Source organism: Mus musculus, chromosome 14, assembly GCF_000001635.26.
Source record: "Mus musculus strain C57BL/6J chromosome 14, GRCm38.p6 C57BL/6J".
NCBI classification, from domain to species: domain Eukaryota; kingdom Metazoa; phylum Chordata; class Mammalia; order Rodentia; family Muridae; genus Mus; species Mus musculus.
In genome coordinates, this window is record NC_000080.6 from 56,364,361 (window position 1) to 56,389,004 (window position 24,644).

A 24,644-nucleotide genomic window follows, 5' to 3' on the forward strand; every position below is an offset into this window, starting at 1 on the left:
CCCCAGGTCCCCTTATCCTCTCTACTTCCAATATTGTTTCAAAACTCCAGATTTTTATTTCTTTTCTGGATCTTTACAAAGTAATTCAGCTACTCAATAAAGTCTTTGGCGGTTGGCCCAGACTGCTCCGGAGTCTCACTTATCTAAGCAAATGCACTCTAAAATTGGTATTTATTGTTCAGTCACCTTAGATAGATTCCCCGCCCCACCCTCATTTACACATTTTTAAAATAAATTCCTTTATTGGTAAGGAAACTGCAGTTTTAAAAGAAAGTGGGTGTGGATTTTCATAAAAGCTCCATAGGGCGTGGATGAGCCCAGGGCTTGCAGGAATCCGGGGTCCGACTGACAGAAAGGCAGTGGCGCTTGCACGGGGGCTGCACGCACCTGGCGCGTGCCACTGTTGTTGCGCAACCGGCTGGACCTGGTCTCCAGACCCGCCCTAAGGCAGACCCCGCGTCCTCCAGCCAGGTATCAAGAGGAGTCCCCACCTAAGATCCTCAGATCCCTGGCCACCAATCCTACCCCACCCAGGCTTGCGTGTCCTCGGGTTTCCTACCCCAGGGGCGTCCCCAGTGCAGTGAGCTGCGTCGCCCCAGGTACGTGGGCGGAGCGCGCGGCATTTAAGGCGCGCTCCACCTCCCCAGGACAGCGGCTGGCGGTCGGCCGCGGAGGTGCGTGCTGGGTCCGGGTTGGTGCCTTGTCTCTGTAACGCCAACATCGTCGCTGTCACCACTCAGGGACCCGGACCTGCACACCGCCGCGGCAGCCGCCACCGAAAGATCGGACCTGTCTCTAGGAACCACAGTCCAGCGCGCCGCTAAGGCAACGCGCGTCCTCATACTTACCGGGCTCACCTCAGCACGCCAGCATCCGGTGTCTTTCATCATTTGCCAGCGGGTTGGACCACCAGTCACAGTATGCGCCGGGTGCGTGATATCTCCAGGTCTAGTGGGGACCTTAGACGACCATCGGGAAGCGCAGGAAAAAGAAAAAGAAATGCTTGGTCTTGGGACAATAGAGGTTATAGTTCTTAACACTGAACTCAATCCCAGCTGCCAAGAACATATATGGTAAACTTTTGGGCAGACAGTGTATAGAAGTTAGTATAGTTGTGCAAGAAGGGTCCTCAGAGTTGCCAAGCACAGCAGCTGTTCTGCAAGCTCCAATTCGGAGATGACTTGGGTTCTGTTGGATGCAAGGGTCTGAAAAGGCACGCTTGCAGTGAGCCTATTTGAAACTAAACCGCTTCCTTAAGAAGCAGTGTGAACCATGGACCAAGGTGCTAGGGAAAATGATAACTTTCACGCCTGCCCAGACCCAGAGAGGGGTCCCTTGAAAAGATGCTGCTGGGGCTGTACCAGATGAGGCTTCTGCCTCCACAGAGAAGGGATTTTGTGTGTGTGTGGGGGGGGGGGGTAAGGAGGGAGACTTCCCACAGTCGGGTCCTCCACTTCCTCTCCAGCTGGAGATGAAGGGGCTAGCGCTCTTCTTCTTCTAGGGATACCCCCACCCTCTGGGAGGAACTAGGCACCTCCTCAAGGAAACCTGTCTGGAGCTAATATTTACACGTCTGCTTCTCTTCCAGAAAACAGAAATCTATTCTGTAGAGCTCAATGGAACTAAAGACGTCGAGCTGGCAGACCAGAAAGATGACAAAAAGTTCAAGGGCGGGAAGAACAAAGACTCAGAACCCAACAAGAGTCAGGAGGAGGAGCTGAAGAAAGAACTTGATCTGGTCAGTCCCCTGAAGGCAAAAGAGTCTGGTGCCTCCTCACCAGAGCATGTGCCATTATAACTTCCCTCTGGTAAAGGAAAAAAAAAAAATGGCATCAACGTCTTGGAATATCTTAGAAGGGTTCCAATCTCCTTGTTTGTTGCTTGGTTGGTTTGTCTGTCTGTTAGAGCATGATGATAACTTTACTTGTTGGGTTCTGTTCTCCTGTGTCCTCCTCTATCCTTGCTGCCAGATTCCTGTGTTCTGGTTGGAGGCAGTCCTAGACAGGACCAGGAGGTTAACTGTAAACGCCAGAGGCAGAGAGGCAGAGCCCATTCCTCTCATTCACCATCTGAGGTGTTATGTATTCCTGGGAAAAAAAAAAAAAAAACAACTGCTCTAGGGGAGAAATGTCTGGCTTGGGTTCCACAATCATAGTCTCAATCTAAGCCCTTCTCAAGGACTGAACTGTAACTGGGCACAATCAAACTATGGAAACTCCCCTCCCCAAACCCCCACTCTCCCCACTCCCCCCACCCATCCCCCACCCCACCCCTTCTTTCCCTATGTAAAATGGGAAACAGTTTGCTCGAAGTCTGTGGCGGGGTGGGGAAATGAGCTATGTTTTAGAAGTTAAGTTTCTTTATGGAAGGGTGATATTATTATGTCGCTGGGTTACTAAAGCTGATGGCTTTAATGAACAACTTACCCTGGATGTGAACTGCAAGCTATCCTCTCAGGAAGGTCAAAGGGAGCTTGGGGTTGTGTTGGATCGCCCCTGCGGTTCGCTGGACCGCCCCTGCGGTTCATTGGCAGACCTCAAAGCCCCGGGGCGTGTTGGGCTACTGCCAGATTTACGCAGACCGCTCCTTCAGGCTAGGTCACCAATCGTTCACTACTGGGGAACTTGGCACGGTGAGAGCCTCATGAGGAACCAACAAATGCTAGAAGTCCGAGCTGTTTAACTTTCCTGGAGCGATTGTTAAACATTTCAGAGCCAACTGTTAGACAGCTGAACGCATGGTTCCTGGTAGGCACTTGAGGAGATGGCTCAGAAGTTGGACTGTCAGTTTAAATCTCAGTGTGACTGACGCTCACTTTTCTCTTTCCAAACATCTTTAACCCCAGCGCTCAGAAGGCTAAGGGAGCAGTTGTCACAAGTTCAAGCCCAGACTGGGCCGATTCCGGGCTGAGACCTGATTAAGGAGGGGAAAACTCAATGCCTACCTGTTAAGGTTGTGAATAGGATTAACTGAGGAAAGAGCAGTACTAGGTAACACAAAAAAAGTATTACGTCCTGTGTGTCTCTGGCCTTTAAGATTGAGACACACCGTTTTCCCTTGAGATTGCTAATTGAATATACATCTACTCTCCCATAAGCCTGCTAGTTTTCTAATTTTACATATGTCTTCTTATCTATATTGTGTTTGGAGATGGAGGTCTTGCTATGAAGTTCATACCGATGCTTGATATGTGGCTCCACTGCCCTTGAACTTCAATACTGTTTGTGGGCCTCCCAAGTCCTGAGGTTACAGGCATTCTGTATGTACAGGCACTGCCATGCTCAGCTCTGCCTATAATTAGGATATGAATTTTTTTCTTTAAGTACTTTGAATACTGTATAGAGAAATGATCTAAGCCCATGATCTAAGCCCATTTTCCTGCTTCATTTTAAGAAAAGAGCCTCTTGCCCTTGCCGTCCACTCTCGAAAGCTCCTCACAAGAGTCCTGCAGTTTGTGACATGGCGCTTGAATACCCTTGAACTTTGATATCTGTAGCAAAGTAGAGCCTTGGAACCAATCTCTCTGAATGATGAGCCTTCGCTGCTCTAATTCTTAGGAGCATAGAGAGCAGCCATGGCCACGGCCACGGCCACAGCCACGGCCATGCTCCCCCTCTCCCTTCCCTCCTGTTCTCACCTCATGTGTTCTTTGGCTTTGCTTATCGACTCCAGTCAGTCTCAGCATCCAGGTCTGAATGAAGCATCCAACTACCTCATAGCTCATCGTCATCATCAAGATGACGATGCCAGGGGTTACATAAGCTGGGGGAGGGGGGATTGAGGCAAGCGTTCTATTGTTCATAAAAACCAACGATAGTGTCTGCGTGTCAATGGCACTGTGTGTACTCACGGAGCAGACATGGTTTCCCTGCACCAGCTACTTGCTGCACAGCCTTCTCCCCTCCTCCCCTCCTCAACAGCCTTCCTGGCCCCTTCTAGTCAAGGTGCCACTTCCGGCTTTTAAAGTGGGTGGAGTCTTTTGGAATGATGTCATTTACTCTCTTTCCTTCTGTGAATTCCAGGATGACCACAGACTCAGTAATACAGATTTGGAACAGAAATATGGTACAAACATCATCCAGGTAAGCCATCAGGGGACTGGTGGTCTGGGGGAGCAAGCATCCTGACTACACAAAGATGAATGCTGGTGTGCTCAGGCTGTGGGTGGCTTAGGGCCACACCTGTGAAACTATCCATTTTCTGTATGACTGGACCCTAAGACAAGCCATTCTGCCTGCTCCTGCTGGTGTACCTGACACACGGCCCCAGGCAGGCTCTTCTACTGAGCTAGATGCCCAGGCATAAACAGTGAGGGAGCTGTGCTCCCCAGAATGATGCAGACCTTCCTTAAGATCATGGCCAGAAGTTGCTTTATGAAGTAAAATGATGCATAGGGTTCTTTTTATTGGAGGCTGGGGAGTCCATTGCTAGAAAGTAAGGTCCCAGAGTCTCCACCTCAGAGCCCAACGTACAAGAGTACTTTAGAACTTTACAAATTCTTCACTATTGCCTCATTCTCTGGATTCAAATCCAAGTTCAATTTCAAAAGTTTAAGCCTCTTTTTAAAGAGCATTTGTTTGTTTGTTTGTTATTTTTATGTGTATGAGTGGTTTTGGCTGGGCATGTATAAATGCACTACATGTATGCAGTACCTGCAGAGACCAGAAGAGGGCATCAGATCCCGTGGAACTGTTACAGGTGACTGCATTGTCCTGTGGGTCTTGATAACCAAGCCAGGGCAGCAAGTGCTCTTACCCACCGAACTATCTCTCTAGCCAAAATTCAAACCTCTTGGCAGAATATTCATTTGTTCAAATGAAAAAAAAGAGAAAGCTTACTATGTGATTCACACTGGCCTGGCGGGAGAGGCAAACAGGGGTCGGCAATCCTGGCACTGAGGCAGCAGATGTGTAAGGAAACTTAACACTCACTTTATACAACTGGGGTGGCAATGGAGAGTTTGAAACTAAACCATGGGAGATGGATGATTTCTAAACAGAGGGACCAGAACAGCCTATAGTGTCTGAATGGGGCTCAGAACGACTGAGCAGATGTAAGTCTGAGGAATACCCTGGGTCAGATAGGGTAAGTGTGGGTCAGGAGCAATCTGGGTTTGCAAGATTGGGGTGTGGGTGGGGGGGTGTAATAAAAGCTGTAAAAAAAATTGAAACAAAAAGTTAGGATGGAAATGAAGGTCTAAAACATGGTAGCCCATGAAGACAGACAGACAGGCAGGCAGAGAGGTGGGAAAAACAGACTCAAGATAGGATAGATAGATAGATAGATAGATAGATAGATAGATAGATAGATAGATAGATAGATAGATAGATAGATAGATAACACATGGTGCAAGAGGATCTGACTTAACTTCCAATCCTGTTTGCCATGTTAGAGGCAAGAGAAGGTCAGGTGATGGATGGGTGGAAGTGAGAAAGTAAAGAATACAGCAGAGACAGCAGTGAGTTTTATTTTGGACTCTCTGTTCCAGAATGCACAAACCCTGAAGCCCCTGTGGCATGGCACTCTCTTTGCATGGAACAGATACATCGTCTCCCACATACTTTAAAAGCATCTCTAGATCATTTACATGCAATGTGCTTCAGGTGCTGTGCAAATGGGTGTCGTGCTGTATTGTTTGGGAATCAGGACAAGTGAAGGGGTTTGTATGTGTTCAGTATGCATGTGACCATCACAGGCACTATTAGAAGTATCTCTAGAACAGCCTTGTGGAAATCTTCAACGGTTACTGAGAAAAGGGGTTCTGGAAAAAAAGCAGCAAGAAGAAGGGCAGTGATGAGTTGGTACCTCAGAGTCCAGTGATGCAACAAATATGGGGGTTCCTACCAAGCAAAAACATTAGATCCTAGAGCAGGCTCAAAAATGAGCAAAACAGAGATATTGCCCCTAGCTTAAACATACTTAGGAAGAAAAGGCGTGCATAAGATGTTTTCTATGATAGTTTGTGCTGGGTATGGTGGCACATGCATGTGTCAAAGCACTTGGGAGGCTGAGGCAGAAGGATTGCTAGTCCAAGGCCAGTATCAATGTCACAAAATAAAAAGTCAAAATAGGGCTGGGAATATAGCTTAGAGGTACAACATTTTCCTAGATCCAGGTGCAATCTCTACCACACCAACCAGGATAAGAATTGGGTTTTGGAAACAGATGTTTAAACTAATGTAAACATTTTGTAGTGTATATATATTGGATATGACATGGTACCCCATCGATAAAAACAAAAGTAATCTTTGTCAAAAAAATATATATGTATGTATATGTGTGTGTGTGTGAGTTGGGAAAATAAGGTATAATTCACTTTTCCAGGGCCTTTTTGGGCAGTGTTAATACCTAACAACCTGCAAAAACACAGGGAGCAACTGTTTGTTTCTATGTGTGTTTTTCTTGGCTTTTTCAGGGTCTCTCCAGTATCAGAGCTGCAGAGCTCCTGGCTCGGGATGGGCCCAACGCCCTCACCCCTCCCAAGCAAACTCCAGAGATCATCAAGTTCCTCAAACAGATGGTGGGGGGCTTTTCCATCCTTCTGTGGATAGGTGCAGCCTTGTGCTGGATCGCATATGTGATCCAGTATGTCAGCAGTACTGCATCCCTGGACAATGTAAGCAACCATCCTGGGTTTCCCTCGGTTACGGGGAGAAGTAGTCATTGGGTGTGGCCATCAGTGGGCACAGTGCTAAAACTAGGAGTCTACCACCCACCAGGCAGTGGTGAATACGGGGCAATTCTCCCAGCCACGAGTGGTATCTCATTTTCAGACAATATAGGCGTGAATTTTAGAATACAGACAGAACATTTAGTTCGTAATGAGGAAGAAAATCACCATGAAGTGTTTTTGGAATGCTCTTTCCTCAAAGCTAATCTCTCCTTTTTCCCATGGAGGGCAGCTATACCTGCTCATGACCCAGTGCCAAGCCCAAAGAATTGAACACACTAAGAGAAAGAGACCAGCTGACAAAAGCTAGGAGTCGTATGTGGTCATTGATGTTAAATACCAGATAGGCACAGCTTTGGAGGACGTATCCATGGTCTTCAGGCTGGCACAGGGCAGAGAATGTTTGATTGCCAACAAACATGAACAACAAGAAATGTTCTAGATTTCAGACTGGGGGTGGGGTGGTGAATAAGTGTATATATAAAAAAGATATCTGAACATTAGCACAAATTTCATTTCCTTCATGTCACCCATTGTCATAGCCTGAAGGTAATTCTTGGCAGTACCCTTAGCCTCTCTGTATTTGTGACTTGTCACATGGAATCAGGTAGGAATGTTCCACTGTGGTGTCACACTGATAGTCAGGCTAAACTGTTTCAGATTTGGGGTTATCTGTTTCCTTGACTGCTGCCTCTTTTCCCCACCCAGGTCTATTTGGGCGCCATACTTGTCCTGGTCGTTATTTTAACGGGGATTTTTGCTTATTACCAAGAAGCCAAAAGTACCAACATTATGGCAAGCTTTAGTAAGATGATCCCCCAGGTGAGTGGGAGCCAAGCAACTCTGGTCTCTTTCTTAATTCTGGGTAAGATGGCAGCTGTGACCTCACTCTTTGCTGTCTGGGGTACCGTGGTCAGATTAGCTCACATCTCTGAGTCCTAGTTCATCACAGAGTTGAGGTGGTCATGACAGGGTTGAAGTGAGATCAAGGAAAATGCTCAACCAAGGGAAAAGCAAGACAGAACATTGGTCATTGTGCAACATGTTCTGAACCATTTTGGACAGCCTCTCAGATGGTTCTAGAATATTCCCCACCAACAGCCAAGGAGATCCATCTGGTCTACATCTTTCTCCCAGGAATCCTTGTGTCTGTAGCTAGGAACCCTCTCTGGCCCTGAATCAAAGAGCCTCCTGCAGCACTAAGAAAGAAGCAGGGTGCTCCTTCATTAACATCCCCCCATCTCAGCAGGGGTCTAGCTCTCTGACTGGTTTTCACCTGCCTGGCCATCTGGGAGGGGAGTTACTTCATCATCTGCCTTGGTCTATCTGCCAAACAATGGTAGATTTTTCTGGTTCCAAGAACAGACCTCAAGAAAAAATAGTTCTCAGGGTCCCGAGAACTACTGTGAGGCAGTCATTAGTTTTTCCCTCACCACCCTGACAGCCATGGGTCCACAGCCCATACTCCGGGGTCTCATAGGTGCAGACAGTGGGAAGGTCACAGCGTTCCCCAGAGGCTTAGGTGGCTGTCATGGCTTTTTTCCACAGCAAGCTCTTGTCATCCGAGATGCAGAAAAGAAGATCATTCCAGCAGAGCAGCTGGTGGTGGGGGACGTTGTGGAGATTAAAGGAGGGGACCAGATCCCTGCAGACATCAGACTGGTGTTTTCCCAAGGGTGCAAAGTGAGTGTCAAGGACATCTTCCTCCAGGAGACTGCTGGGAGACACCCGGCAACCCTCTCCCTATTTTGAAAAAAGAAAAAGTGGGAATTAAAGTATCTAATTTTGAATTACTTTCAAATTTTCTTTCAGGTAGATAACTCCTCTCTCACTGGGGAGTCTGAGCCCCAGGCTCGGTCAACTGAGTTTACCCATGAAAACCCCTTGGAAACTAAGAACATAGGCTTCTATTCTACAACGTGCCTGGAAGGTAAGGCTAGCTGGCTCTCAGGGATGCATGGCTCTCCCTCTTGGCTCTGAGGTTTTCAACCCTCCAGTCCTTTGTTCTAAAGCTTTTCCAAAAAAAAAAAAATGCAGAATTGAGGGGACCCGAGAACTAATGTTATCCATTGTGTTGTCATGTGCTGGCCTCCTGTGCAGGCCTCCAGAGAGGGCTGAGAGCAGAAATCCTGAAGTAAAATGTCTTCTTCCCTGCAGGTACGGCAACTGGCATTGTCATCAACACGGGTGACCGCACCATCATCGGGCGCATAGCCTCCTTGGCTTCAGGCGTTGGGAGTGAGAAGACACCCATAGCCATTGAGATTGAGCATTTTGTCCATATTGTGGCAGCAGTGGCTGTGTCCGTTGGCGTCATTTTCTTCATCACCGCCGTGTGCATGAAGTACTACGTCCTGGATGCCATCATCTTCCTCATTAGCATCATTGTGGCCAATGTGCCAGAGGGCCTCCTGGCTACTGTCACTGTGAGTTTATGCTGTTAGAGAGCCTCTTGGCATCTACCACAAGGTGGCTGTAGAGCCACAGCTTGCCCCATCTGCAGAGCAACACACTGTCCCCTCCAGAGACCACTATGGGCCTGTTTCATAGAGTGGTTGACAATAAGAATTGTGGGTGTTTCTAACTTCTAGATGCGTTGTCCTAGAATTTTATATTCTCAGGAGATCTAGGTTAGTTCACATAGGTTATTTCACACCCTGTTTCATCCAGATAAGAAATTTGTAGAATTTCTGAATGCAATGTATCTCCTTATTGCTTTTCTAACATCCCTTTTCTCCACCCCATCTTTTTATAAAGGAGTTCACCCCCTTCCTTACCTAACCTCAGACTTAGATCTAGCTCTCCTGTCTCCTTTTACCCAGGCCCACCTAACTCAGTCCTTGGTCAAAAGCTCCCTCCTCCCCAGTCTGCTGTGGAGGCTCTTGGGAGAGGGGAGAGGGGAGAGGGGAGAGGGGAGGGGGAGAGGGGAAAGGGTTCATACGCTAACTATTTAACTACATGAGCAGTGACCAAGGGCTGTCCAGACCAAAGACAGGAGAAGAATGTTTTTGAGTTCCTGGTCTCACTCCTGGTTTTTTTTGTTTCATTTTGTGGTTCTGAAGATTAAACCCAGCACCTCATGAATGCTAGGCTAGCATCTTACCACACCCATCTAACTGGGCTTGCATTTTAATTGCATGTGTGGCATTGCATGAGTTGTCTTTGCTGCCTGTAGACTTCCAGAGCACTCAAAGAATATAGAGATAAGGAAAGTGTCCAATATCTAATCTATTTTTTAAGATTGTGGCTAATAGGGTTTTGGGGTGGCTTTTAGCTCACTAATCCAGACTTGTAGCTGTAACACCACCTCTGGCCTAGTTCTCTCCTGAAAGCCAGTCCCAGATAACCTGAGTTAAAAATGATTGTCCCCAAAGCATCCTTCTCCCCTCCTGCTAGGTTACCCTGTCACTGACGGCAAAGCGGATGGCTAAGAAGAACTGCTTGGTAAAGAACCTGGAGGCCGTGGAGACGCTTGGCTCCACCTCCATCATCTGCTCAGATAAGACAGGGACCCTCACCCAGAACAGGATGACTGTGGCCCACTTGTGGTTTGACAACCAGATCTTTGTGGCTGATACAAGTGAAAACCAGACAAGTGAGTTTTGTGGAGCATCCAAACCCAAAGACAAGGACCCAAGCAAACGGGCTCTCTGGTCTTACCTGAAGGGTGTGACTAGGGCCTGTCAGACCCATCGCCCACATTAACCACTGTTCTTTCTCTGTGTCCAGAACAAGCCTTTGACCAAAGCTCTGGAACCTGGGCTTCCTTGTCCAAGATAATAACACTGTGTAACCGAGCAGAGTTCAGGCCAGGCCAGGAGAGTGTCCCCATCATGAAGGTAAGGCTGCTGCCACTCTAGGTCTTATGTCGCAGGCTGTACGAGGTCACTCTGTGCTCTACTTGCTTGATTTAGTCTCTTCCACTGGGCAAAGTTTGCTCTGGCAAGAGCAAATCTGACTCCGGAGATGAGCAGAAGGTCTCCTTCGCTCCATCTATCACTGAAAAGTTACAAGGATGTTTGTCAGAAATCCAAATTCCTTTTCATTCCCAGAATGTGTCTTGAACTTGATTTCCTGACTGCTGGAAGCTAGGTGGACATAATTAGAGTTCCTTGATGCCCAAATGTTATTTGCTGAACCACAAAATACAGTTGGATAGAAATAAGAGGTCTGATCTTACATAGCACATCCTCCTCTTGACTAGAATACAGGATGTCACGTGGTCTTGGAACACTGAATAAGAACCACACTCCTACTTTCTTCTCTCCCTCTCTCCCTCTCTCCCTCCCTCCCCTCTCTTCTCCTCTCCTCTCTTTCCCCCTCCCTTCCCTCTCCCTGCCCCCCACAAAGCTGATTTGTCCCTCTGTTATTTCTGTGCCCAGTCTGACTTCCAGTCTACAGGATGCCAAAATGTTCACACTGACATAGTCATTCTCCTTGTCTTTGGGCCAAAGGCTTTGGAGATTATCTTTGATTTTCTTCTACCTAGTGAGCCACCAAGTCCTCCCATTGTAGGTTTGAAATATACACAATTTCACACTTCTATTATGATCAGTTCTTGCATCTAAGTTGCCAGACAGCCTCCCGCCGACCTCTCCACCTCTCGCCGGCCTCCCCTGCTTTTAGCCTTCCTTTCCATCTTTTTCATCTGCCACTAATTTTTTAAATACTGATTAGTTTTACCTACATCAAAGTTTGCATAATTTTTTTCTGTGAGTCCCTGTTTTCTGCTACGTGAGTTTTGATGGCAGACTGCTTACTGTCTTACCACACACCCCTGGCAGTGCATTCTAGAAGACTTTCCCCCCCACCCCCCCTGAATATCTGTCTCCTAGTCATATAGACCATAGCTCAGGAAGCCCCATTACACAATAGAGCTCCCGCTTGTGCAAACTTCTATCATGCCTGTAGGTGGCGCCATTGCTTCATGTTCTTACATGCAATCCTGCAATCGCCGAGAGCCACTCGGTGGTGACTTTGTCTTTTCAGCTAGGCCATAAGCTTAGTCAATGTTGTTGGTGTGTTAAAGGCAAGTTGGTTTGTTGAAAACAGTCACAAAAGAACTAGGGGGCTGATGTGCTGTTAATGTTTATCTCTTGATTCCCAGAGAGTTGTGGTTGGAGATGCCTCAGAAACTGCTCTGCTAAAGTTCTCAGAGGTTATTTTGGGTGATGTGATGGACATTAGGAAAAGAAACCACAAAGTAGCTGAGATTCCTTTTAATTCTACCAACAAATTTCAGGTGAGTTTCCCCTCACAACTGACAATCTTTGTTTGTCACTAGAACAACACAACTTCTGTACTCATCCATTTGTGAATCTATACTCTAGACCAGACCTGGCTTCAAAGACCTTGGAGGGGTGGGAGATGTGGGCACGAGTATTGGCCAAACCAGGTCAGGTTTGCCAGTGGTGTCGTTGTTCTCCTCCTCTTCCTCCTCCTCCTCCTCCTCCTCTTTTCTAATCATGACTGTCCTCTTCAGTTCTGACCCATAACTTGTCTGCCCAGTTTCCTACTGCAGATGGCATTTCCTGCAGAGTGCCAGGCTACGAGTGAGGGGTGTGACTTGGGCTTTGAATAATAAATGTAGCCATGGTAGGTGATGCCAGCACACCTCACTCTAGAGCTTTTTCTTGGTGGTGCTGGGGTTTGAAGCATGGGGTCTCACGTGTGCTAAGCAAACTCTGCCACTGAGCTCTGCCCTGCCATTCAGAGAAGGAAGGACAATGGTAATCAACACAGGAGGCACAGGAGGCGCTTTGGTTAGGGTTAGGTTGGGTTGGGTTAAGTTTTGATTTAATTGGTTGACTTGATGTTTTTTCTTGGAAAAAAAAAACCTGACAAACCTATTTTCTTTCTATTATTTTTATTGGATATTTTCTTTATTTACATTTCAAATGTTGTCCTTTTTTTGGTTTCCCTCCCTCTCAGAAACACCCTATCACATCCTCCCTCCCCTGCTTCTATGAGGGTGTTCCTCCACCCATCCACTCACTCCCACCTCCCCGCCCTCAATTCCCGTACACTGGGGCACCTATGAAGCCTTCATAGGACCAAGGACCTCTCCTTCCATTGATGCCTGACAAGGCCATCCTCTGCTCCATATGAAGCTGGAGCCATGTGTACTCCTTTGTTGATGGCTTAGTCCCTGGGAGTTCTGGGGGGTCTGGTTGGTTGATATTGTTGTTCTTCCTATGGGGTTGCAAACCCCTTCAACTCCTTCAGTCCGTTCTCTAACCCCTCTATTAGGGACTAGCAACTACTGATTTGAATCAACTGTTAATCCCAAAGTGGTGACAATTTTCTGTATATCTTATTTTCTCGAAAAAATATTTCAAAAGCTTCGTGGTCTGGAGCATCTGATTCAATGGTAGAGAGTTTGCCTTGCATTTACACAGCTCTGAGTGTAATTCCTATTAAGCACTATTTAGAAGAAGGAGAAGGAGAACGGGAAATGGCTGCTTTTAACGGTGCCTTCTTCTCTATATTTCCACCATCTCCCGTTATATCCAGATATAACTAGATCCATCCTGAGTCAGGGGGCCACAGGAATACCTACTGACCTTGGCAGCTCAGCATTTACAAGTGGCTGTTCAAGGCTGAGGAGATGTCTAAGTCAGCAAAGTGCTTGCCTGGCAAATACAAGGACCCAAGTTTGATCTACAGGACCCATGTGAAAAGCTGGGTCTGGGGGTCAGAGACAGACAAATCTCTGGAATTTCCTGGCCAACCAGCCTAGCCAGTGGGTCAACTCCAAGCCAATGAGAGGTCCTCAAAAACCAAGGTGCACATGTGTGTGCAGGTGCACATGACATGTGTGTGTGTGTGTGTGTGTGTGTGTGTGTTTGTTTAACAAGCACATACAAAATATGGCTACTCACCACTAGGAGGGAGAAGTGAGACAAGGGCTCTTCTAGTCCCAACTCTTGCAACACCATTGTCCATAGCTTACTCAAACATGAGCACACCTGACCTCCTCAAAGGGCTTTAAAGGGCCAGTGTCTGAAACACAAGCTGTACCTAGTGTGGGTTCCAGCTCACCCTGCCCTTCTGGATCACCCAAATCTAGTCTTTTAATTAGTTATAACACCAAAAGACAGGCTACACTTGGGAGTGTCATGATTCTTCCTCCTCTTTTATCCTCTGAGGGCAAATAGCAAGAAAACAATGTCCCCCCTGTTTGTCCTGTTGCTAATTGGAAGAACCATGGCTAAGATGCCATTGCTAACCTGCCCAATCCATGCCCTCCCAGCTCTCCATACATGAGACCGAGGACCCGAATGACAAGCGCTTCCTCATGGTGATGAAAGGGGCCCCTGAGAGGATCTTAGAGAAGTGCAGCACCATCATGATCAACGGCCAGGAGCAGCCACTGGACAAGAGCTCTGCCGATGCCTTCCACACGGCCTACATGGAGCTGGGTGGTCTGGGAGAGCGTGTGTTGGGTAAGTGTGAGAGCCATGAAAGAAGTGCCACTAGCAGAGAAGCCATGACATCACATGGATCATATAAAGAACATGGGGGCTCCTGGAGTGTAGTTCAGTGGTGGTGTCTTTGCCTCACATGTGTGAGGTCCTGGGCTCAATCTCCAGCCCTGAAAAAAAAAAAAGAAGAAGAAAAGCATATATAAACAAGAGAGAAGCATGTAAGAGATAACGCTGAAGAGAATGGGGTTGATTCCAGACATAGCCAGAGACTTTATAGAAGCAATCACATTTTAAATTGGGTCTTCAGTTGCAGAATTTGAATGGGGTGGGTCAAGGGAAATTATTCATGTGAGAGAACTGCAGAGAGCAAGAGGAAGAAAAAAGGGATGAGACTTATGCATATGGTGGAGCAAGTGGTGCATGCAATGTCACAGGATGGTGAGCTGGAGTAGGTACAGGAAACAGAGCTGGGGCGACAGCTTGAAGCCATGATGTAGAGTAATTAAATATTTGCTGAGGAACTGGCATTTTTTCTTACAGTTTGGAGAGAATACGGAAAGCTTTGCCACAAGGATGAGCTGGTCAGAGTTACACTCAGGGTTTGTTAAGGATCATCCTGGCTTGGAGGCAGTGGGAGGAGAGACACTGGTCTCAGTAAGAGGCAGCTTTCATTTCACTGAACAAGGGAGAGGGTGGGTCTGTGATACAAGCAAGGTAGTGGAGTATGAAGAAGAGTCAAGCAAGGGGACTCTACCAGGCAAGTGTTGAGACGCTGCGACTTCTTAGAAGGGAATGGTGACTTCAGAAAGGATTGCTTATCTCATTTATCCAGCGGGGGAAAGGTAACTAGGGAACCGAGACTGGGCACGTTAGAGATGGAAGGAACTTTAGAAACACCATCTCTGAAGTGGTGCGATGGGTTAGTGTGTTCCACGGTCAGAATCATGAGTTGACCGAATGGCACCTATTCAGAGCTACAGAGTGATGAATTCACAGCCCATGGCTGATGATAAGGTTCATTAAACACCATGGAAGTGCTTACTTACCACTCGACTAGGAATCTGCGGAATGTGTGTTTCCACAGGCTATTTGAGTTTGTACAGCAGATAAGATGCATAAATGAGATGCTAATGATTTAAACACACGCTACACAACCCACAACAAAAGATTAGCCTCCATGTGACTAGAGTCACTCTAGGAACCTCCTGTTTGACCTCTCGCCTGCTTACTGAAACGTGAGAAGCAGTGAGCCACGCTGGAGATTATTTGATATAAAAACTGATGGAAGTCACATGATCGTGGAGGGCTACCAGACACAGGAATGCCTTTGACCTCAACCCCAGAGACTGCAGACGATGCTTGTACCCAGCAGCTGCTGCCTAGTACCTCCCATATGTTAAGCATGCCCCCCCAACCATGCCACACAACCATCTCCCGACTCTTTTCCTGCATTTTTTTAAAAATCCTGCTTTCACTTACCCCTTTTCCAGGTTTCTGTCACCTCTACTTGCCAGCAGATAAGTTTCCCCAAAGCTACACATTTGATGTAGACTCCATAAACTTTCCCACTTCCAATCTCTGCTTTGTGGGGCTTCTGTCCATGATTGACCCTCCTCGGTCTACCGTGCCAGATGCGGTCTCCAAATGTCGGAGTGCGGGGATCAAGGTGAGTGCTATTTTCCTCTCTCTGGGTTCTCTCCGTTTCTAAGAACAATCATCAGAGCACAGCATCAGTCTTCAGTTATGTTCACGTGCACATCATCATTTCCGTTTTAGACCTCTTCCTTTATACTGCTGAGATTTGGGTAACTGTCCTCCAAAGCAAGCAATGTATGTGGGATGAGTCAATGCCGTCCCTACAGTGAGAAGAACTTGCTGGGGCCATGAATTAGACATTATATTGCCCTAGGGCAGTAGTTCTCAACCTTTCTATGCTTTGTCCCTTTAATACAGTTTCTCGTGTCGTGAGCCCCAACCATAAAATGTTCTCGTTGCTACTCCACAACTGTAATTTTGCTACTACTATAAATTGTATTGTAAATATCAGATACGTAGGATATTTACATATCCTAAAGGGTTGAGAACCACTGCCCTAGACTAGGGTAGTTAATAAAAGGTTTTAGTACTCTATTTTCCATAATCCATTTGTCTTCATGATAAGGAAGTCAAACATGAATTTCCCCTCTGTGTTAGCATTAGGACTGTTAGAGCAGCGCACAACTGTCTCTAAAAGACATCTATAGGCCCCTTTACTTAGCTAGCAAAGCCCCTCACTACCCATGAGTTTCTGTTGTCTGTGTTCTAGGTTATCATGGTCACAGGTGATCACCCTATCACAGCCAAAGCTATTGCCAAGAGTGTAGGAATCATATCAGCCAACAATGAGACGGTGGAAGACATCGCAAAACGCCGCAACATTGCTGTGGAGCAAGTCAACAAAAGGTAGCCACAGAACCAACTGGAGCCCTTCTGGGGCAGAAGGTCGAGTTCTTACACACTGGGCCCAGTTGACTCTGAAGAACTTCACTAGTGGGAATAAACTATCCTCTGGCTAACACTCTCCCAGGGTTGAGCTATGCTGGCTTGATTTATAATTTACATTCATTCATTCACTGAAAACTTTATTGAGTATCTGGTACATGCCAAGCACATGAATACCCTTCCCTGGTATTTTAAAATTCAATGAAGTGAATTTGACTGTAGCTTAACAATAGACCATGCCCTATAGAAAGTGTAGTTCTATTGTTGAGTGAACATCCAAGAGGGTGTTTAGAGCAATTAAGATAATATCACCAGGCAAGATGCTCTTATGGGTCCTGCATGATTGATTGGAAATATTATGCAGCACAGGACAGCAGCTCTGGAAACCTCTTGCCCAGCTTAGAAAAAGTAAGATAAAGAGTAGATGAAATTACCTGCGAGTGACCCCGTTGTAGAATTAAGGATACTGAGACTCATTCTGGTTTCACTCATACCACCCCCTGACAGTGAGCTTCCTAGGCATTTATTTATGTATTCAGTTGACTTCATAACATGGAGTCATGCAAACAGACTCTCTTTTTCTACTTATCAAGTAGAATGGAAGCTTTATTCTTTTAATCATGTCTGTCTGCTATCCATCCACCTATCATTCTTTTATTCATTTGTCCATCAATTCTTTCAATCTCACCGTGGCCTTCCAGTTATATGCCAGGCTTTATATCAGACACTAGAGTAGGTACGGTCTCCACCTGTGGGGAACCTCCCATCTAGCCAAGGAGATGGAGAATACAACAGATTTAATGAGGAGATGCACAGGGGAGGAGCTGCCCAGGCTTTGAATGGCAAAGAATCAGAGACTTCAGAATGGTGGGTTGAGTAGGGACCTTCTCTTATGAATCTGGGAGAAGGGAAAGAACAATGACCAAGATTGCCCAGGCACTCATGCTTCATAGGAACACATGACTGCCAGGTGATAAATGGTTACCAGGTAGTGAGAGCCTCTGGGCACAGTTGGCAAACCTAGACTTGTTATCGCTCCTTTGTATAAATAAACAGCCCTATGAAAAAAACCATGGCTGGGGCCAGTTTATATGTTTAGAATGGTCACTAATAGAATGATACATTTCATGCCAGTCACCACGTTGCCCAGGAGTGAAATGGATTATTTATTTATTTTGCTTGCTTGTTTGTTCACTTTGTCCAATCTAGCCTAGTCCTCTACCACAAAGCCACACTACATCCCCAGCACAAATGCACACTTTTTGTCAATACTTTTTATTTATTTGTCAGCTCTGGCTTCATAATCACCTACATAACCACACATTCAGGCAGCTATAAGAAGGAAAGAAATGTGTTTCCTTCTTATCTTGACCCAGGGTGCTTGCCCATCTCTGGAAGGAAAAGGCTAGTTAACATTTTATTCCCATGGTCATAGGACAACAGGAAATGGTCTCCTGTTTGAGCCTCAGCTAACATCTTGACATAGAAACCATGCTCAGAATTGTTTCACTAGATGACCTGGCCTTTGGCTTCATCCTGTTCCCTCTGGCCCTTTTAGAGAAGCGAAAGCCGCTGTGGTGACTGGCATGGAACTGAAGGACATGACCCCAGAACAACTGGATGAGCTTCTAATCAACTACCAAGAAATTGTGTTTGCCCGGACATCACCCCAGCAGAAGTTGATCATTGTAGAAGGCTGTCAGAGGCAGGTGGGTCAGCAGCAGCTCCCAGAGGCCTGGAAGGCCTGCCTAGCCACTGGGAAACATGGAGCATACGTTGGAAGGGCTGAAGTTCTGCTTGTCTTTGAGAGTACCACAGAGCCACACTTTGTCTGATGTTATTTTGTCACAAGAACATAGGCCCTGGTGAAGAAGCCACTCAGACACTTGTGACTGTGGTAGTGTATAGATATAGAAAGGCTTTCTTTTGTTTTGTTTTGTTTTGTTTTTAAAGATTTATTTATTTTATGTATATGAGCACACTATAGCTGTCTTCAGACACACCAGAAGAGGGCATCAGACCCCATTACAAATGGTTGTGAGCCACCATGTGGTTGCTAGAAATTGAACTCAGGACCTCTGGAAGAGCAATCAGTGCTCTTAACTGCTGAGCCGTCTCTCCAGCCCTAGAAAGGCTTTCTATAAGTAAATACAAACAATGACAGAAGTGAGGCATAAGAAATGGCCATCCCTTGCTGACTATGGGGAAGGAGTTTCTGGAATACCTACAAGTACAAAGCACACCACCACTCAAGTCCCATCTCTAAAACTGATGAATGTTCCTATAGAAAGTACTCATATTTCACATTTAAATCATCTCCAGGGGGCTGGAGAGATGGCTCAGTGGTTAAGAGCACTGACTGCTCTTCGGAAGGTCCTGAGTTCAAATCCCAGCAACCACATGGTGGCTCACAACCATCTGTAATGAGATCTGACACCCTCTTCTTGAGTGTCTGAAGACAGCTACAGTGTACTTACATATAATAAAAAAATAAATATTTTTTTAAAATTCATCTCCAGATGACTCATAATACCAAATATATTGTCAATGCTGCATAAATACCTGATATTCCATATTATTTGAGAGAAATAATGTCAAGAAAATCTGTGCATGTTCACTTCAGAGGAAATTTTCTTTTTTCAATATTTTCTTCTCTCTCTCTCTCTCTCTCTCTCTCTCTCTCCTCTACCTTTGTTTATTGAGTCATGGTTTTCCTGTGTATGTCAGGCTGGCTTCAAACTCATGATCCTTCTGCCTCAATTTTCCAGGTACTGTAAAGTATAAGCATATACCACCATAGATAGACAGCTCTCTATTGTTTTTCACAATTTTTCTGTATGGACAGTAGAATCTGTAGGTTGAGAACCCATCAATATGGAAGGCTGACTCCATGAAACACCTCTTTTTCTTGGGAATAAGCACTGGAGTTATTTTTAACTTCTTCCTTTGCATATGTCTGTGTCAGAGCTTCTTATTCTTTCTTCTAAGATTGTCTTTCTTTTCTCCCCAAAGAGATCCTTATGGCTCTAGTAGTTCTCCAGCCTCAAGACAGAAGGAATAGGGGTATGCTTCCTGGTGGACCTGTGGTCTATCTGCCTCATTCCTATTTTCCCACTGGGTCTCCACAGGATGCAGTTGTTGCTGTGACGGGTGATGGAGTAAACGACTCTCCAGCATTAAAGAAGGCAGACATCGGGATTGCTATGGGGATAGCAGGTTCTGATGCTGCTAAGAATGCAGCTGACATGGTCTTGCTCGATGACAACTTTGCATCTATAGTCACAGGGGTGGAGGAAGGTGAGTGGGGTCTTGGGGTAGTATCTTCCTGGTAGCCAGGTTTCCTGGGAGACCAGAAGCAAGTCCTATAAAGAGACATATCATCTCTAGGTCGCCTGATCTTCGACAACCTGAAGAAGACCATTGCTTACACCCTGACAAAGAACATCGCTGAGCTCTGCCCTTTTTTGATCTACATTGTTGCTGGGCTCCCCCTGCCTATTGGCACCATCACTATCCTATTCATCGACCTGGGCACAGACATTGTAAGTGGTACTAAATGATCTGATAATAGCCCCAAAAGTCATACCTATTGCTGCCAAGAGCCTTCTGTATCGTTGGTCATTTCTCCACCTCTAGTGAGCTCCCAGGTGACATTTACCCTTCTGGTCCATAGACCATGCTTCCTAGCAGTGGACTAGAGATATCTGTCAAGTGTTTGGAAATGAAACCATTTTACTCCATGAGAAGATTTTTACGAAGTGGGCGTGATCTCCAGTACTGATTTTTTTTTCAGTCTAAAGGCATGAGAGTTTTGACCTCTCAAAGACTATACCATCATCAGTTTCGTCTCATTGTTTGGAGAAGTGATCACACAACCATGCTCTGGGGAAGATTGGTGCCTTAAAGTGATGGCCCCACAGTCACCCGTGTTAAGTTAGAGAACTATGGTTTGGAACTGCCTAGCTAAACACAGAACGAAATATTGGGTTTGGTTTTTGTTGTGTAGTTGGGGCTGGCTCTTGCAGTGAGGGGTATTTTGTGTGTGTTTGTCTGAGTTTGTCAGAATTTTGTTGTTATTTCCCATAGTCACTCACCTAACACTGCACCATCTTACAGCCCCCATCTGGCTCTGGCTTACCCAGGCCAAGGAGAAGAAACCCAACAGAGAGCAATCTGAAGTCACAGTACTCAGGTGGCCCTGAGCATGGCCTCTTTCCTCACTTTTGTGTAGCCTCTAGGTCTGATCCCTGCTTTATGGTGAAAATAAAAGATGCTTTATTGTTACATCTGAGATACCCTTCCTAAACAGAATGTATTCATAGTCCAATATTCCAGGAATTTCTACGCGTTATCATTTTCTCATCCCGCAATGATTCTCCAAGTGTAGACCAGTTTTGAAATACAAAATCCGTAGCCTAGGCCAGACCTCCCAAGTTGGGAAGTCTGAATGTAAGGACAGGGGCTTTTAGGGGGCTTTCTTAATGGCAGGACCAGTGAGAGTACCACTGTTGTACAACATTGAGTTGTAGTCTAGCTGCATGCCAAAGGGGAGGGGTGGTGGTTTATGCCATAAATGGTGGCCAAAAAAAAAAAAAAAAACTAAAAAAATTCTAAATAAAGCAATAATGAGCTCTATTTAGAATTGCCAGAGCATGGTACTTTTAAACAGCAGACTGATTTTTAAAGATGGGTGTTTTTAAAACCCATATAAACAATGCACTCTTGTTATCTGTACCTGGAAATACCCATTTCCCATCTCCATCACCTACTCCCACCCTTACTCTGGCCCACCCTTGCTTGCCATTGCTCTCTGCCTTCCAGAATTTGGTTTCATGGGGGTCTTTCCTTCTCTAGATCCCCTCCATTGCCTTGGCCTATGAGAAAGCGGAAAGTGACATTATGAATAGGAAACCTCGCCACAAGAAGAAAGACAGACTGGTGAACAAGCAGCTGGCCATCTACTCTTACCTTCACATTGGTATGAGGAGGGTGTAGCATCGTTGGTCACCCCCCCCACACACACACACACACCCATGCCTTACTGTATAAGATCTCTCCCAAAGAAATCATTCCAGTCCTAGGCAGCATGGGAGGATGACCCAGAGGAGCACAAGAACTGGGCAGCTCTCTGGGCCCAGCATAGCACTCACATCTGTACCCGTTACTCTTTCAGGTCTCATGCAAGCCCTGGGAGGTTTCCTCGTCTATTTCACTGTCTATGCACAGCAGGGCTTTTGGCCCACCTCTCTCATCAACCTGAGGGTATCATGGGAAACAGATGACATAAATGACTTGGAAGATAGCTACGGGCAGGAATGGGTAAGTCAAGAGTTCTCAGGCCAGTGCCACCTGGTCCTCCTCTCTTCTCACTGCCTATCCATGATGTGATAGAAAACCACTTCCCTGAATGGTCTTGATGAGGCAATCTTGGATGCTTCTCAGTTACTAAGTCTGGAAGACCCCCTGGTAACAGTGACTTGGCTTTTGAGAAAACAGCCTCATCTCTCAAACTCATTTTTTAAAAATTTTATTTAATGTATGAGTACTCTATATGTACATCTGCATGCCAGAAGAGGGTTTCAGATCCCCCTATAGATGGTTCTGAGCCACCATGTGGTTGCTAAGAATTGATCTCAGCATCTCTGGAAGAGCAGTCAGTGCTCTTAACCACCGAGCCATCTCACTAGCCTCTCAAACTCACCTTTTGCATTACTTCAACAATTGTAGTGGAAGTGGAAGTAAGCCAACAGCCACAATGGGGCAATATAAATTACTGTCTTTCCCCTTATCATTTGTTTTAAAAGAATGTCTTTCTAAACACAAGGATATAGTCTACCTTTAATCTAGGTGAAGTGGAAAGAGAGGGTCAGGTTTCCACCAGGGTCTTATTTGCCTTTTCCTCTTGGCAGACGAGGTATCAGAGAAAATACCTGGAATGGACAGGCTCAACGGCTTTCTTTGTTGCCATCATGGTCCAACAAATTGCAGATCTGATCATCAGGAAAACCCGGAGGAATTCCATCTTCCAGCAGGGGCTCTTCAGGTACCTCCATGGCTAACCTCAGCCTGTCACATGGGGATAGCAAAGGTCTCAGGACCCTCTAACAGCCCATACCTGTAATATATGAGGTGTTGGCTTGGCCTGTGGCATGGTCTGTTGGGTGCATGGCCTTGGAAATTCAGCATCTGTTTGCTTTTGTGTGTGTTGCAGAAACAAAGTCATCTGGGTGGGGATCATCTCGCAGATCATCGTTGCGTTGGTCCTCTCCTACGGTCTCGGGAGTGTCACAGCTCTGAGCTTTACCATGCTCAGGTGAGTTGACCTTCAGTGGCACCAAGCGAGAAGCTGGCTTCTCTTCTGAGCTATCATAACTGGAATAAACACTAGGGTTCCCACAGGATTTTCCTCCAGTCTTCCCAAAGAGATTAAATGGATCCCAAGCTATGGAAACCCATCTTCCAGTCCTAACTGGACCATCACCACTCTCATCCAGCAGGCTCCCTCAAAGACCCAGGCTACTTTTAGCAGTCCCGGCTTGGGTTAAGTAAGGACCTTGGCAGGCCTGTGCTGTGTGGTGTAACACATATGTTTTGTCTATTGAGGCAAGGAAAACTAAGAGAGAGTTTCCACCCGTCTCCACTGTTGACCGGGGTCTGAGCTATCTCTTTGGACAAACCTCACGTTCCTCTGTTGTTTCCAGGGCTCAGTACTGGTTTGTGGCTGTCCCGCATGCCATTTTGATTTGGGTGTATGACGAGATGCGGAAGTTGTTCATCAGGCTCTACCCTGGAAGTGAGTAATGATATAAATGAACTTAATTTTTATTTTTCCAGCTGTGCCCCTGCCACCCCACCCCACCCCACCCCACCCCGTCTAGCACTGTGATTTCTGGTGCTTGCGTCCTGCCTCTCACTGGTTCTCTATTTCTGATTTACCTTTTTCTACCTCCACAGGCTGGTGGGACAAGAACATGTATTATTAAGACCATGTCACTCACAGGTCTCCCAGCGGGATATCAGAGATGTTCTTCTTCATGTCTGGCTACTCCTCAGGAGATCTCTGCACAATGTGAACACTACCGAACCCCATACGAGAGAGACTTTTCTACAGAAAACTGTGTGAAGCATACTTAGCTTTTGTATTTTAAAGATTGAGATTTAACTGTTTATATAGAATTTTCATCTCTATGTCTGCCTCCTTATTTTAAATTATGTGAAGTTCAGATGTCAGCACAGGGAAGAATATATTTATACGTATATCAAGGTCACTGTGTTAAATACCCTTGTGTGTCCAAGGAGTGTGCTGGGGTCTGCCTTAAGCTAGGCTGTGATTCCTCAGGCCTCACTTTCTTACCCTCACAGAGACCCAGCAGACCCCCTAAATCCACCAAATGAACTTTTTGTTTGCTGGAGTTTAACCTCAAGCAAAGAGTACCAAGTGACTTAAGTGCTAATATTTATTTCTAGGAAAACATTGCCGAGCCCTCGCCAGCAATCATTGTATGTCAGTCATGTTTTGTGTTGTAATCGTTAGATGTATTCATGTGTGGCATGTATGACTATGTTGACAGGTCCAGTGAGGCCTTGTTTTTAAGTAAAAGATGTTTTCTATAGCCAAGTGTCATTGTGGCATTATAATCTGAGGGTGTTTCCAGAGTGCAGTACACAGGACACAAGAAGAGGAAATGCGATTTCCGTTTTGCTTTGGGATTTGTTGTTGTCCTTGTGGATTTGGTGGGTTGGTTGGAGGGTTTTGTTCTTTCTCCTACTTTGCCCGTGGATAATCTGCAAGCATAAAGCTTTCCTCTTGAACTCTTTCCTCACAATCCCTCAGCCAGGCTTCTTTTGGGCAGCAGCACATTAGAGAATGATGGTTTGGCAAACTTTCTGCCTATTGCATGCTGATATGATGGGATCTGTGGCGTTCTGCTTATGCTTCTTCTATACAGTGGTCTTCCCGACACTGTAGCCTTTCCCATGGCATGGGGAATCTGCTGCTATTGCAGCCGGCTTTGGGCGACAGCTCTGGAAAAGGAAACAGGAGACTGAGGACGATGTGTGCTCAG

The 24,644-nt window shown here is 46.0% G+C and overlaps 1 protein-coding gene across 3 annotated transcripts; it reads left to right on the forward strand.

Annotated features, from left to right (window-relative positions):
- The first annotated feature begins 308 nt into the window (after positions 1-308).
- On the forward strand, positions 309-24,191 carry Atp12a (ATPase, H+/K+ transporting, nongastric, alpha polypeptide). Of its 3 annotated transcripts, none has more exons than XM_030247693.1 (24): positions 309-471; positions 741-929; positions 1,589-1,738; positions 4,023-4,082; positions 6,416-6,616; positions 7,379-7,492; positions 8,219-8,353; positions 8,483-8,600; positions 8,828-9,096; positions 10,067-10,265; positions 10,400-10,509; positions 11,778-11,912; positions 13,923-14,115; positions 15,588-15,763; positions 16,403-16,539; positions 18,137-18,287; positions 19,707-19,875; positions 19,966-20,120; positions 21,433-21,556; positions 21,752-21,897; positions 22,488-22,621; positions 22,790-22,891; positions 23,280-23,371; positions 23,533-24,191. In XM_030247693.1, the coding sequence occupies exons 2-24, from the start codon at positions 921-923 to the stop codon at positions 23,559-23,561; spliced, it is 3,108 nt and encodes a 1,035-aa protein (XP_030103553.1). In that variant the 5' UTR covers positions 309-471; positions 741-920; the 3' UTR covers positions 23,562-24,191. The 3 variants fall into 3 exon arrangements, with proteins under 3 accessions (XP_030103553.1, XP_030103552.1, NP_619593.2); XM_030247692.1 differs by lacking the exon at positions 309-471 and adding an exon at positions 488-599; NM_138652.2 differs by lacking the exon at positions 309-471 and having other exon boundaries at positions 708-929.
- Positions 24,192-24,644: the final 453 nt, after the last annotated feature.